Below are 16,383 nucleotides of genomic sequence, written 5' to 3'. Positions count from 1 at the left end.
TAAAGATTATTAATTGGTTTATGTAATGTCATGATTGCAGCACGCGGAATGCATGAGTCCCAGACAACCACACCTGCAGTAAGTGCAATTTGTACAACTGAGCTGCAGACATTGCAGGGCATTCGGGGGGAGGAGTGCTAGAAGTTACCTGGACGCTTAGAACAGTATTGTATCATTAAAACAAGTCAACATGGTTTTACAAAATTGAAATCCGGTTAGATAAATTTATTAAGAGTTTTTTGAGAACGAGGAGTCAAACGGGAACCAGTCGATGTAACACACCTCGATTTGGATTTCCAAAAAGCATGATAAGGTGCCACATGAACAGTTAATTGGCAAGATAAGGGCTCATGGAGTTGGGGATGACATATTAGCATGGAAAGAAAATTAATTTAATGGACAGGAATCAAAGCGTAGACATAAACAGGGCATGTTCAAGATGGCAGGCTATGACTAGTGGAGTGCCATAGGAACTTGCAATTAATGACAGGTAATGTTTGTGTTTACTTACAATACAACACGAACTGGAAAGGTAAACTGGGAGGATACAGCAAGGCTGCAAAGAGATATAGATAGTTAAGTGAGTGGGCAACAGTATAATGTAGGGTAAGAAAAGCAACATATTTTAGAAAGTGTGAAACTTTTGATGTTCAGAGAGCTGTAGATGTACTCATACAAAGAACACAGTTAACATGCAGGTACAGTAAGCAATTAGGAAGGCAAATAGCATGTTGGCCTTTAATGACATTACCATCATTAATACTCCACTATCAACATCTTGGGGGTTACCATTTACCAGAGACTCATTAAACTGAAAGAAGCGATCTCTTGAAACATAAGGTTCTGAAGGAGATTGATAGAGTTGACACCCAGAGATCGTTTCTGCTCGTTGGGGAATCTAAAACCGGAACAATCTTTGGACCAAAATGAAAAATTGCTTCACTGAAGTGTGAATCTTTGAAATTCTCTACCGGAGGCTTGCGAATGCTTTATTGTTGGTCTCTCACATAATCACGGTACATGGGGAAGCCCATCATCGTATTGAATAGCCGAGCAGTCCTAATGGGCAGAATGGTCTACTCGCACTCCTATTTCTTGCGTCTAGGTCCTCAGAAGGAAAAGACAACATCACTGGGGGTTAATTAGACCCAAGTTCAATTGCCATGTGTGCTCAAGTCAGCAGATGAGATGGCCAATATACCAGGGAAGTAGTGGAGGTGCGTTTGAGCATTTATCACAACTGCTGGATATCTGAAAGTGCTTTACAGCAAATGGAGTACTTTTTGAAATGAAACGCATCAGCCAATTTGCACACAACAAAGTCCCACATACAACAATGTGATAATGGCCAGTTAATCTGTTACGATGTTGAGATGAGCAGTAATGATGCAGCTCATGGTGAAGGAGGAGACATGTTCTGATTTTTTTTTGCAGCCAGTTAGGATCTAATGTCACATGAGCACATCGCTCTCTACATTACAAATCCTCCTTAAATCCAAGTTATTGCATCTGCAAAATGTTTTCCACACATGCAGTCTTCCCAATAACTATGAAAACTGTATTAATATCAATCAAACTTCTTTGCTGTAACCAAAGGAAGTAATCTTCGGCTGGGCTACATTGGAACCTGTTATCCAGAGAGGAGGACAATGCACCAAGATCCCTAAACACAAGTTAATTTTTGAATATGTCCATTGAGCTTGTCATTATTGCTACAATTCAGTGCACAGGTCATCACCTAGCTATCATTCATCCATTCCACTTTCTTTCCCCTTCTCGTAGGCGAACTCCCCCACCCCAAAATCCCGGTTTAGTGAGTTTAGTCCATATGAGAAACTGAGCCGTTAATTTTTTGTTTCCATGACGTCAAATCTAACATTGTCACATATCTGTATCCTCGATCTTTAAACGGACCAAATTTTGATATTAAGGCACATTTTAGTCTTCCTTACCTCAGTGTCTTGACTAACAATTACTTAAATTACATTCAACCATTATGAAGTTCATCATAATTAGTTTATTACCAGGCTACTGGCATCTCAAGGCTAAACATGTTGAAAAGGTGCAGCATCATAAAATTGACAAGTGCTTTCAATAACTCTGAAATCAAAGACTTGAGTCATCAGAAATTTAGGTAAAATAAATTTTATTTCAAAATTGTTGAAAGCAAGAAATGGATTCCTCTCAAAAAGAAACTTGAATCTCCTATAAGAAACAGATGCATTTTTGGCTTTAACAATATGAGAGCTTGAACAGCCATGATCTTTGCTATAACTTAAATGTCAGACATATTTATTTTTTAAATTCAGAACACTAAATTTGAACTCTAAATTGCAAACCCAGTTGGTTGAGGGGAAATTAAAAACAATCCCAAACTATTGTCACTGGTTCAAAATTGATTTGAGATTCAAGAAGCAAAGTGGCTGATGTAAACAAACCAGGTTAAAATTCCACATTTGTGCCTACTATCCAGCAGGAACTGTTGTGAACGGTTGCAAATTTTACATTTAAGGTCCAAATGCACAGTTGACATCATGCAGCCTGCTTCCTTTTCAACAGTGGCCCTCCATAGACATTCTGCTCTACTGAGCTCCAAATGAGGACCAACCTATGTAATGCTGATTGAGCTAGAATTAATTTATATTTTTCCCTGTTTTACTGCTTTATAGCAAAGAAAAAAAAGCAATTGGGGTAAGATAACCATTTTAATTACAGCAAATAAAGCATCTCTATTTTTAAGAGAACTGTTTTCCATGAGATTTATTTTCCTGCTGCCTCAGATATGCATGGCCTCCATTTAGCAACTACGCAATGATACAATTAAAAGCAGCTCACTGTTAAGGAATTACAGGCACAGATCCGTACCGGACCACTCTGTGATGCAATGTATTACAGCATTTCCAAAGAATATTCATTGAAAATGCATCGGTTGTGGATCTCCCAAGTTGTTTGTCGCAATACTGCCTTATATGTTCAAAAAGACAACTGTGATACTCAGGATGGCGATAGTCATAGAATTTACATCGCTGAAGAAGGTCATTCAGCCCATCGAGTCTGCACTGGCCCTTGGAAAGAGCACCCCATTTTAAGCCCATACATCCACCCTATCCCCGTAACCCCACTTAACCTTTTTGGACACTAAGGGCAATTTATCATGGCCAATCCACCTTATCTGCACATCTTTGGACTGGGAGGAAACCGGAACACCCGGAGGAAACCCACGCAGACATGGGGAGAACGTGCAGACTCCACACTGACAGTGCTGCCACCAGAAGAAATTCTAACTTCCACAAACTAAAAATTGGTATCAATACAGCGTTTTACCTGTAGTCCAGAAGACCAACTCCTCAGTTGTCCATCAACATATGTACTAGTTTGGAGATAAAGTACAGCTCAAATGTAAAGTTAATTGTTCCAGGTTAAATTGATCAGTGATTTTTTGAAAAATAAAACAGTGCAATTGGACTGTTAAACACATAAACCATAAAAAGGTTCAAATTGATGGATTTATCAGTAAATCACTGGTCATAAGTAACAGACACATTTTAACAGTCAAGTTGTTTCCACAATCAGCCAGGAATGTCCAGTATCTTATCCTATACAATTCTGGATAAATTGCTCCAAGCTGAACTTGCGCTTCACTGCAAACAGTATCTGAAAAGATGGAGTTGTAGGTTGGAAAAAAAAGCACACAAAATGTCTTGGGCATCAATATGAGATCTCATGACTACTTGGGGCTGCAGGCTTGATAAAAGATTCTGTTCATGTACGATGGGCTTCCACATCACTGTATTCTTGACTGCATTTCAAATTATCTCATTCATTTTATTGAACGTAAATGATTACAATAATTTCTTGTACTCACTTCCAAAGGTTAAACTTGGTAACTTTAGACTTACAAATAAAATAAAATCTCAAGACTCTAGAACAAATTTTTTTTTTTTTTAAATCCCTGACAACGAACAAATTCCCAGCCCCATTCCAAATCAAGAGTCAGGCATGTGTACCCTAAGGTTTTCTCGAATAATTAGGAATGTCATTAACTGTATCATACCTGCGTTACACTTTTACCCAATCATAACATAAAAATAACTAAAAATCGAAGACAGTTATTTTAATCTTTTTCTTTCTTTTTGCAACTACCCCTCGCACTCTCCTAAAGGTGTGACTCCAAGCTAGGATACAGTTCCAACGGCATCCTTTGGTATGTCACCTGGCTGTCAGCAGCCTATTTGACCACAGGGTTCACTGCAACTGAACCTCCTGCTGTACTTTGCCTGAACCTGTCACCGTATGCACATTTCCAGTATGGGTTCTCCATCAGTAGAACCTATACTGTTGTCCCAACTGAGAACAATTAATAATGCAAGCCAGGGATCAAACCTTCATGGTCAGTGTGACTCAGCTATTCACAATGTGCTCACTCAGCCATCAAGGAAGCTCACAACTGCTGTCTGTCTCACACCAATTACACTTTCATGTAAAAGCTGCACAATAGACGTCTGGAAACTGCTTATAACTGATGGGAAAATTTAAACAATTTTTCAGCAAATTTGCATTTCAGGATGTGTTCTGGTTTAGTACAGGTTAAAATCTTCTGTATCAAATGCAATCCCAGAACTATACAAAGAACTATATAAACCTAGATTAACAGAACCCATTTTGACTTCGTTTGGCTAAATGGGTTCTCTGATCAAATTTTTATCCAAGCCCCATAGGAAACTCTGATCTTAAGAGATCTGTGGATTTTACCCCAGTAAATGCATAAATTCCACTACTGTATCTGCTTAATTGTCTGAACAATGACTGCAATTTCATAATAAGTGGAAGTCTGCAGCTACAGAATCTCTCAAGGAAAAACCGTCGGTAAAATACCGGAGTACAGCAGATCATTTTAAAAAGACCTTCCAACTGGTCGTAATCCAGATTCATATCATTTCTTAAAATGCAGTGGGAATGCAAAAAGGCTTCTTTGACCAAGTTGACCCTACTGCATTTGTAAGATAATCACCTCCTTCTTGTTCCTTCAACAACCCCTGTTGCAACATCACTGGAGGATTTTGCTCATATGTAGATTAATTCCACAGTGAACAGATTTAGTGAGTTAGAATTGTGCCAGACAGGGTAAATGAAGCAATCAAGGCTACAGTTGTGCTATTATAGTCCCCACAATTTTGATATTACATTTCTCCAAGGGCATGTAAAGAGTGAAGAGATGTTAAATTTTTAACCAAGTGGAGCAAAAAAGGGAAAAGAATGTGCAATTTAAATCATCTAAGTACAAACATCCACTCCAAAAGATTACATTTACAGTCCCTGTCCTTCATTGAAGGCACACAGTCCCACATTCTGGTCACGTTTGGTGTCCACGCTGATGTAAGCTATAGAAGTGTGCCTCTCTCAGGATCTGATTGATTTGGAAGTACGGGCCTTGTGCAGACTGTTCACTGGAATCAGAAAACTGAAGCATTGTTGAGCTGTTGCCTGGCTTGGTCCGGCTTAGTATGGCATCAGCTGGTAAGTGTCCATTCGGTCTGTCAGGACTGCTGACTATACTGCTGCTGTCACTGCTCGAGGACTGCAGAAATAAAAGAGTTTAGCTCAGAATCACAGAATAACAGTGCAGAAGAGGCCCTTCGGCCCACTGAGACCGAATCGACACATGAAAAACATCAGATCTACCTAATCCCATTTGCCAGCACTTGGCCTATAGCCTTGAATGTCATGACGTGCCAAGTGCTCATCATCCAGGTACTTTTTAAAGGCTGCAAGGCAGCCCACCTCTACCACCCTCCCAGGCAGTGCTTCCAGACCGTCACCACTCTGGGTAAAAACGCTTTTCCTCACATCCTCCCTAAACCTCCTGCTCCTCATCTTGAACTTGTGTCCCCTCTTGACTGACCCTTCAACTAAAGGGAACAGTTGCTCCCTATCCACACCCCTCAATCTTGTACACCTCGATCAGGTCGCCCCTCAGTCTTCTCTGCTCCAACAAAAACAAGCCAAGCCTATCCAAGTCTCTTCATAACTTAAAAGTTTAATTCCAGGCAAATGTGCTCTGCACCCCCTGCAGTGCAATCACATCCTTCCTCGTGAGAAAACCTCTAGAATGCTACCCGGACATGCATTGTGCGCACAGCTGAAACCTTTAAGCACAAGTTAAATGTGCACATTTCCTATTAGCATTTTGTACACCATATGCCTATTTTGAATTGGCAGAAACCTCCTGACAATACCAATACCATCCTCTAGTAAAAAGAAACAAGCGATTCCTTTGTGGAAATGCAACATCAGTCAAAGCTGCAGCATACATTTACATATTTCCCCATATACAGTGCACCATGTAAATTCAGAACTAGACAGCAGCTCAAATGGTAACCTTCAATATTGAGCAGCTAAATACTTTAGTCAAGAAACACAGTTGGACAGGTAACATTACTTAACAATACCAAGCTGATTAGCAGCATAATTACACTGGAACAAGCAGTTCGTAAAGACAGCTGGGGAAAGAGTGGGACAGGCAGTGGCAGAGTCACCAGGAATCTGGCTCATCAGTTGACATCTGCTAAATTTGGCAGGGTGGAGGGAAACTACTTCTTGTTCACTGCAGTCCATATCCATGCAGACTAGTGTATGGGTAAAGAGTAATTTTCTGCATATAGCAGTCATAAGGAGAATCCCTCACCCCCTCCCCTATTAGGCACTCGCTAATGCTGTCTATCCTGTTCCACCGTCCACTCATCCTTGCTGGCTCACTGCTGTTTCTTTCACTGTTTGAACTTCCCATTTATATAGAATTGGAAACACTGCTCCCTGGTTGGTAAATCTAAATTCCAAATTCCCCAAATGGCGAAGCACAATTTCCGAATCCTCCGGGCTTGGAAAGTTGAAAAAAGCCAAAACCAACAGCAAAGTACACTTTCTATGCAATTATAAACAGGAATTTGAGCGAGCTAATTCCCAACTTCACTAACCTAAGTTACTAATACTTAAGTCAACTTGATATTTATTACAAAGGAGTTACTAGTTACACTATGTCTGTAGGAAATAGTACTGATTCACACAGCATTTCCTCTTGATGTTGAATAACCTCTCGGACAGCATCATCTTCCCTGCAGAATTGCAGCATTAGCTATAAATATGCAGAACTCGTGTTGCTACACAACATATCCAACTCAGTCACTGTTAATCAAACACCAAATCTCCAAGTATCTGTATGTTGTTGTAATTACTTCATCTGCATTGTATAAATGCAAAAGAAAACCCTCAAAAAGATCAATTTTACTTACTGGATAACAAACAACAATAAATCTCTAATATTCAGCAGACAGTGGTTTGCTCTTACAATTCAAGTCTCTTATTAGCTGGGAAAGGGGACATTATTCTTATTGTGTCTGGAAGTACTGGATGGAACGCAAGAAATTGATAAGGAGGCCCAATGTTTTTTCTAATTAAAAGAACAGTTGCAGCACAGGAGGCTATTTGACCTGTCATGCCTGTGTTGGCTCTCAACAAGAGCAACTCACCCCGTCCCACTTCCCTGCCTTTTCCTGTAGCTCATTTCCAAATTTTTACTTTCCAGATAACAATCCTTTTGAAAGCCATGATTGAATCTGCTTCTACCACACTCTTGGCAGTGCATTCCAGACCCAAACCACTCGGTTCTTACAGGGATTTTTCTCATGTCACCAGTGCTGCTTTGGCCAATCACTTGTCTGTGCGGAGTCTGCACATTCTCCCAGTGTCTGCATGGGTTTCCTCCCACAATTCCCGAAAGATGTGCTTGTTAGGTGATTTGGACATTCTGAATTCTCCTTCTGTATACCCAAACAGGCGCGGAATGTGACGACTTTCACAGTAACTTCATTGCAGTGTTAATGTAAGCCAACTTGTGACACTGATAAAGATTATATTATCATAACTTTGTTGCTTTTGTACTCTATGGTTCTATTTATAAAGCCCAGGATCTTGTATGTTTTATTCAGTTTCCTCAACTTACTATATCGCATTAAATTCTGAACACATATACCCTGAGCCCTCTCTCCTGCATCCCCTTTAAAACTGTACCCATTATTGTATATTGTCCCTCCATGTTCCCCCTACCAAAATAATCACTTCACAGCACTGTATGCATTAAATTTCATCTGCCACTTCTCCACCCATTCCACCAACCTATGCCCTTTCAATTTTATCCTCCACATGGCTCACACTACTTCCAAGTTTTGTGCCATCTGCAAATTTTGAAATTGTGCTCTATACACCAAGGTTTAGGTCATTAACAAATATCAGGAAGAGCACGGGTCCTAACATTGTATGGGATGGGCTACAGGAACGACTTAGCATCCCTCCCATCCCAACTTTCTTCGAGGTAGAAATATTAGGGATAAGGACGTTAACAATATTGTTTGTGAAATTATCAAATTTATTATTATTTGTTTCCTGGATGAAGAGCAGGAACAGAACATCTTCAGACCATCATATTTCATATAACACAAATTTCATGGTTAGAACAGAGTATTTTTAAAATGTTATTTAGAGGATGGCTAAAAAACCACCTAGAATTTGCTGCAGGGTTCAATGGAGCTATAGCAATTGTTTTCTTGCAATGGATCATGCGGTCAGTTGTGATAATGGGGATTCCACCCACTAAGAAATAACAGAATTGTTATGGTGCAGAAAGAGGCCGTTTGGCCCATCGTATCTGCACTGGCTCGCCTAATGAGCATTGTGACTTTATGCCATTCTCCTGCCTTTTCCCTGTACCTCTGCAAATTATTTCTATTCAAAAAATAATCTAAAGCCCTCTTGAATGCCTGAGTTGAGCCTGCCTCCACCACATTTCCAGGCAGTGCATGCCAGTTCCGAACCACTCGTGTGCAAAAGTTATTTTCCCTCACATCTCATTTGCTTCTTTTGCAAATCACTTTAAATCTGTGCCCTCTCGTTCTCGGTCCTTTTGCGAGCAGGAACAGTTTCTTATTTACTCTGTTCAGCCCCCTCATGATTTTGAACATCTCTATCGAATCTCTTCTTCATCTTCTCCTCTAGAGGAAGGCGCAGAAGGGTGGGTGAGTAAATTTGCAGACGACACTAAAGTCGGTGGTGTTGTCGACAGTGAGGAAGGATGTAGCAGGTTACAGAGGGACATAGATAAGCTGCAGAGCTGGGCTGAGAGGTGGCAAATGGAGTTTAATGTAGAGAAGTGTGAGGTGATTCACTTTGGAAGGAATAACAGGAATGCGGAATATTTGGCTAATGGTAAAGTTCTTGGAAGTGTGGATGAGCAGAGGGATCTAGGTGTCCATGTACATAGATCCCTGAAAGTTGCCACCCAGGTTGATAGGGTTGTGAAGAAGGCCTATGGAGTGTTGGCCTTTATTGGTAGAGGGATTAGTTCCGGAGTCAGGAGGTCATGTTGCAGCTGTACAAAACTCTGGTATGGCCGCATTTGGAGTATTGCGTACAGTTCTGGTCACCGCATTATAGGAAGGACGTGGAGGCTTTGGAGCGGGTGCAGAGGAGATTTACCAGGATGTTGCCTGGTATGGAGGGAAAATCTTATGAGGAAAGGCTGATGGACTTGAGGTTGTTTTCGTTGGAGAGAAGAAGGTTAAGAGGAGACTTAATAGAGGCATACAAAATGATCAGGGGGTTAGATAGGGTGGACAGTGAGAGCCTTCTCCCGCGGGTGGAAATGGCTGGCACGAGGGGACATAGCTTTAAACTGAGGGGTAATAGATATAGGACAGAGGTCAGAGGTAGGTTCTTTACGCAAAGAGTGGTGAGGCCATGGAATGCCCTACCGGCAACAGTAGTGAACTCGCCAACATTGAGGGCATTTAAAAGTTTATTGGATAAGCATATGGATGATATTGGCATAGTGTAGGTTAGATGGCTTTTGTTTCGGTGCAACATCGTGGGCCGAAGGGCCTGTACTGCGCTGTATCGTTCTATGTTCTATACTCATAACTGAAGGTTCTCATCCCTGGAAACATTGTTGTAAATCTCTCTCTGTGCACTCTCTCTAATGCATTCACATCCAATATGGAAACTAATTGAAATGAAGGCACCAAATATTAAAGACTCCTGGTCACCCAGCCACACTATCCTATCCAGATTTTGATGCAGCTCTCAAGATATGAATCTTCATAATTAAGGCTTTCACTGATATCTTTTAAAGGCCATATAAAGCTCATTGCATGTTGTACAGAACAGCATTCTGGAGAAAAAGTTAGTGAAAGCATCTCCATACGCCCTTTCTAAAGTAAAAGCTGTTAAAGAAATAAGACAGAAGTTGACTTTTAAATGTACCAAAGATGCTCACAGTACATGGTTAAATTCCAATTCCCACTCTAATAATAATAATTGCTTATTGTCACAGGTAGGCTACAATGAAGTTACTATGAAAAGCACGGGTTATATGCCCTGTTATATATATTTATGGCTTCCTCATCAATTTTCTTTAAATAGTAACATCTGCCGTGGTATTGTTGTGGAGTAAACCTCAGTCAAGTGTCTATTCACACGGAAGCAGCTCCCGGGACACAACTTAATAATTTTACAATTTGTTTCTAACCTCGCAGTCCCAGCTGTCTCTTGGTAGATCCTGCAACAAAGTATTGTTGCTGAGACGTTTCGGCGGTGGGACAGAATGGTTTTCTTCATCATTACAGTTCCGTCTTCGCTTCCTGAAATCAGATGGGTGGTGGAAGAGAGAGAACAATACCTTAATTTAAATCTACAAACACCAATTGAGGTGCACGATTCCTTCAGCTTAAAAAGACTTGCATTGATGAGATTCTCAAAAGACTGTCCTTGCATAAATGGCACAAAATTATAAAGCTGTTGTCAACAATCTTAAAGATTTAGAAACAAGTTACTCAAGCTCCACATGAAAATTAATTAGAAACAAGATGCCATGGAGTTGGTGTAATAGAAAACTGATGATTTATTAGGGTAACACCAGGTTGTTCAGCCCAGTGCCAAATGGTTTTTGGTTGCAGAGGGTCGTGGGGTTATGACCCCCCCTCAGCCCCAGCATAATTTTAAGATCAGTGAACATGGCTTTGTGGGACTACCTTCATCTTGCTTCTAGGACTGGGTCAGTTGGTATTGCCCAGATTTCCGCTGCATTGTTTGTAAAATACAAAGAGTAGTAAGAATTTGGTACTCTGCCAAGTCTAGATTTCGTCCCATCTCTTCCTCTACCCCAGTCAACCAGACCTAGCTCCTGCCATTGGACTTTAGCTGTGATTGCAGGAAAGAGGATGCTGAATGGGCTGACTGTTCCGCAATTTGGTTTCTTATGGACATAAGAAATAGGAAGACGTTATACAGCTCCTTGAATGTGCTCTGTCTTTCAACAGGATCTACCTCAACTCCACTTCCCAGTGTGCCTGCACCAAATGGACTCCAGTGGTTCAAGAATATGGCTCAACGCCATCTTCTCAAGGGCAGTTAGGAATGGGCAAAATAGCTGACACCTACATCCCAGGAAAGAGTAAATATAATGGAACAGCTGGCTCTGTTGCACAATCTCTGGTTGCTTTACTGGACAATAGTGTCCTGTTAGAACAGTCAATCCAAATCGACACTCTGGTTGAGTGCAGCACTGTCAAGGTGCCTGCTGGCTTTCAGATGAAACTCAGACCTGTTCTGCCTTCTCAGGTGAACAGAAAATATCGCACAGCATTATTTGAGAAAGAGCAAAGACCCCCCCCCCGGCCAATATTTATCCTTCAAACATCCTGGAATGTATGTGTGGGCAGCACGGTAGCATTGTGGATAGCACAATTGCTTCACAGCTCCAGGGTCCCAGGTTCGATTCCGGCTTGGGTCACTGTCTGTGCGGAGTCTGCACATCCTCCCCGTGTGTGCGTGGGTTTCCTCCGGGTGCTCCGGTTTCCTCCCACAGTCCAAAGATGTGCAGGTTAGGTGGATTGGCCATGATAAATTGCCCTTAGTGTTGGGTGGGGTTACTGGATTATGGGGGTAGGGTGGGGGTGTTGACCTTGGGTGGGGTGCTCTTTTCAAGGGCCGGTGTGGACTCGACGGGCCAAATGGCCTCCTTCTGCACTGTAAATTCTATGATAAACATCCAAAACAGATTATCTTGTTGTTTAGCCCGCTGCCTGAGATGTGGTGATCCTCAGGTTAAATCATCACCAGTCAACTCACCCCCTCAAAGGGGAAAGCAGTCTGTTGTCATCTGGGACTATGGCAACTTTACTTGCTGTTAGTGAGAATGTGCTGTGTACAGATTGGCTGTCACAAAAGTGACGATATTTTGAAGGTAAATCACTGTCTAGGATGTATCTTGGGTTAGCTCAAGATCGTGAAAGGCACTACACAATTTCAAGTTCTTTCTTTAACTCAAACCTCTAGAATGCTTCAACCATGATTGATCTTATGGTTTTAGAAGCATTCCCTTAGATGAAACAAATGAATATTCTGCATCACTTACTTGAAAAGTACATGCTGTACCCAAATTCTAGTGCTGAGCCTGGCTAACAAACATACTTGGAATGACTTTGTTTTCTCCTGTTTTTCCAATTGTAGTTTGGCCCCAAGTTTCATTATTTAACATTTCAATCGTTGTCTTCGTCTCAAAATGTTGGTAAAACTTGAAGAATGGCATGAATCGGCTGCAAAAATGTTTGGTTACATTTTCTGACATTACTTAGTGCTTCGAAATCATGCTCTTTCTGAAGCAATGAGCTCTATTTTTTTGTTTTTTGCACAACCACAAACTTCAAAACAATCCAGACATGTGTCAAAAATCCAAAAGTCGAGAGTATTTTATATGATGGAAATGATGAACGCATGTGAACAAAATGCAGGACTTTGAAATTGCACGTGCCTGGCAGTTATAATTTTTCTCCCCATGTGCAGCTCTAATGTCTTGGTCCCGCAAATTGCAATAGTCCTTATGAATCATTAAAAGAATGATATTCAGTGTTGGGTGGTGAACCTGCTAGCTTTCTTCAAAGTACAACTGGTGAATTGCCATGTGCTCTATCATTGTCAACAAACTATTAAAAAACATTTTAGCTATGCTCTTGTAATTTGATTGTTAACTATATTTAATTTTTATGGTTCCATACTTGTCCATCCTCTTGTCATAGGGCAAAATGATTTTATCTTGTGGTCATGAACAGGATTGTCACTGGTTATAAAATAACCATAAATTAGGGGCTAGCCCATTAGTGATAACAGAAAGTATTGCTGAACAATGCATAACGGAAATCTGAAATAAAATCAGTTTTAAAAAGAGACAGGCCAAATAAACATCCTTATGGGACGCCCCATGCTTCATAATGGTATTACTTACAAGTCACCATGCAGTCCATTTATAGGACACAGTTGTACCTCAAAACTCATCAGTGAATGTTTATATTATTCACAATCATTTCTCACTGTGAAAACTTCCAACACCATAGACCTTTCCAGCCAAGTGTTGCAATATAGTATAGCCTTCTTTAGTTCCACTCCTCCCTGTCTGCTGATGCAAAATCTGCCAGAATTGAATTTATCTATCAAAGATCAATTACATCCCATCACAGGTTATTTAAACTGATCATTCCCCAAAAATATTCTTTTTCATTTTACGGAGCTTTGACCATCAAGGTATTTTACTCTGTGTATGAGGTAACACAGCATGTTCCAGATTGGGGACAGCCATTCATTTACATGTTCCGAATTACAATTAAGGTAACCTTACAGAATATAGGTACAAATATATCTATAGCACCAATCCCATACCAAACTATCTAACTGGCATTTTACAACCCTAAAACCTCCAAAGAGCAGCTTAGTTTAGCAATTCCCCTACAAATGAGGGAATTAAAGGGGAAACTCTATTCTATACAGTATAAATTTAGCAAAATACATTTTATAACAATCTTTATTAGTGTCACAAGTAGGCTTACATTTACACTGCAATGAAGTCACTGTGACAATCCCCTAGTTGCCACACTCTTGCGCCTATTCGGGTACACTGAGGGAGAATTCAGAATGTCTAATTCACCATCTTTCGGGACTTGTAGGAGGAAACCAGCACGCCTGAAGGAAACCCACGCAGACAAGGAGAGAACATGCACACTCGGCACAGACAGTGACCCAAGCCTGGAATTGAACCCGGTCCTTTTAATCAAACACTGAGGATATTTCATATTTTTAGCAGACTCCTTTCACCCATTATCTTAAAACATTAAATGGAAGGTCGCTAGGAATTAAGAATAAATACAAATGCACCATTCATTGCTCCATCAGACTTTTATCTCAGGAACACAGCTTTGAATACAGCTAAGGGTCTTGGGATAACATATGACCACTGTATAGATAAAGTAAGTTGCAAATCTAAATTTAGCTCTTTATTGATCAAAGTCCACTGCAATGCACTTCTAAAAGGTGATGGGAAGCAGAAATCTGACAAGAGTGTAGAAAGAGATTTTCTGATTTAGAAAGACCTTTGCCATGTGTTAAAATGTGGTGCAGTTAAGCCTGATGCTTACAACAAAATCGATTCAATGATAAACTTGGCTACCATTAGAAATCGGAATGTAGGGTGCTTAAGTTTGGAGAACCAGGCCCAGTTTTAAAGCTGAGTCAGTAGGACTCATTTTTCAAGTGCTATTCATGAAACTCAACTGCACAGGACATTCAACGCTTTTGTTATACACCAAGAAATGAGGTATCAAATGTCAAATACACAAATTTGCAGCTCAGAACACTTAAGAATGACTCAAATTTGGCTAAGTTGGACCATACAACTGTGACTCAATTGAAAAGAAATCTGCTTTGGGCTTGAAACCATGAACAGGCTCATTTCACCATTTGTACACTTTCATTTGGTCATTCTATGCTGAATTCAAATCTGCACCCCATAGAAAAAGGCTGGCACCATCCTCTTAACTACATGCCAGTCAAGCACAGGTTGGAGGATAAACGCGAGAGGGATTGCCAAGATTTGTTCTTTGAAATTAATAACCAGAGCACCATAGAGCATCCATTTTGCAGCACAGAACCTGAATAAAATTTTGGGGATGTGGAAATTGTGGCATTGATGGGGTTGAGTTACCCATCCATTAATCCTGATTATCAAATATACAATTGTTGAGAGTACCAAATATGCCCTGTCATGAGGAAGAGATTGACCCAAGCTTGACATTACACTCTACAGGAAACCAGCTAGCTGGAGTTCAGTAAGAATATTCAAAAAGAATGAGTAAAGCAGCTAGGTGGTTAACTCCCAGAGGTAAAATCAAGCCCCCCCATAATACACCTCCAACACATCATCTTCGGAAAATAAACCGAATGAGCCTCGATTTTTGGGCTGCGTTGTCGAAACAATTTGCTGAAACGTGATACGACAGATTAAGATAAACAGTTACCCTTAACTTGTCCAAAGGATTTCATTTCTGCTTGCCTGCAAATAAATTACTGGATAAATGCCTCCACCCAGAGATTGCAAGAACAATAATAAATCGAAACCGATAGTGATTGCAAGATGAATAAATGCGAGAAAATCGATGGCGACGCGGACGCCGAAGGTGATCCTGAGGAGATAACTTGGCAATTCATTTGTGTGGGGGGGGGGGGGGGGTGCGCCCAGCCAAGACACGAAGCCAAGAACACATCACTTGTCCCCTGCAGGCGGATCAAACCCCCAACTCACAATGAGCTGCCACCATATTGGAGGAGAAAGGGACTCAAGACAATACATGGCGGTGTGGGAGTGGGAATGGGCCTTTAACAGATCTCCATTCGAGGCGATGGCAAGGGGCAGGCGGGGGTGGGGGTGACCCGGGACTGACCAGCAGAAGGAGGCTTTGCTTCCTGCGGACATTTATCTACACATACATAAGCTGCCTGCCGCCTGCGCCATTGGGCCTCGGTACCTCAGCCGCCCCCCGGGCGAACGGCTGCGGAATGGCGGGGACGGGCTCCAGTCGCCGCCGCCCGGCCTCCCCTCACATCCCGGGATGGAGGTGACGGTGGGGGAAGGGCCTTCCTTCCCCGTCCCGGGTATAACGGGCCCCGGTCGGCCACCGCCCATTGTGACCCGACCCACTTCCTCTCTCTCTCTCTCTCCCTCAAGGACTCGACGGAGGGGAAAGGGAAGATGGTGGGTGGGGAGGGAAAGCAGGATAAGGGGGGGGGGGGGGGGGGTCAGAGGAGCAAAGCTGGCGCTCACCTGCCGTCCGATAACATCTAACCCCGGCTGCTGTTCGCTGTGTCTGAGCCGCCCTCAGCCAGGGGGCGGGGCTAGGCGGAGGGGGCGGGGCCGCGCACGGTGACGCGTTAATAGTGACGCAACACGCCGTCCACGCTGCGCCTCCTCCGCCCGGACCCCAGAGCGGGCGGACCGGAAGTTCGGCCTCG

The 16,383-nt window shown here is 41.8% G+C and overlaps 1 protein-coding gene across 1 annotated transcript; it reads right to left on the bottom strand.

Moving 5' to 3' along the window:
• Positions 1-2,129: 2,129 nt before the first annotated feature.
• On the bottom strand, positions 2,130-16,349 carry LOC140395537 (protein VCF1). Its single transcript, XM_072483457.1, has 3 exons — positions 16,196-16,349; positions 10,577-10,688; positions 2,130-5,578 (listed from the first exon to the last, which is right to left on the bottom strand). Exons 1-3 carry the CDS (start codon positions 16,210-16,212, stop codon positions 5,354-5,356), a joined length of 354 nt encoding a protein of 117 aa, XP_072339558.1. The 5' UTR covers positions 16,213-16,349; the 3' UTR covers positions 2,130-5,353.
• Positions 16,350-16,383: the final 34 nt, after the last annotated feature.

The sequence above is a fragment of the Scyliorhinus torazame genome, chromosome 18 (genome assembly GCF_047496885.1).
Source record: "Scyliorhinus torazame isolate Kashiwa2021f chromosome 18, sScyTor2.1, whole genome shotgun sequence".
NCBI classification, from domain to species: Eukaryota; Metazoa; Chordata; class Chondrichthyes; order Carcharhiniformes; family Scyliorhinidae; genus Scyliorhinus; species Scyliorhinus torazame.
The sequence above is the reverse complement of the archived record's forward strand: the minus strand, read 5'-3'. Positions and strand labels throughout refer to the sequence as shown.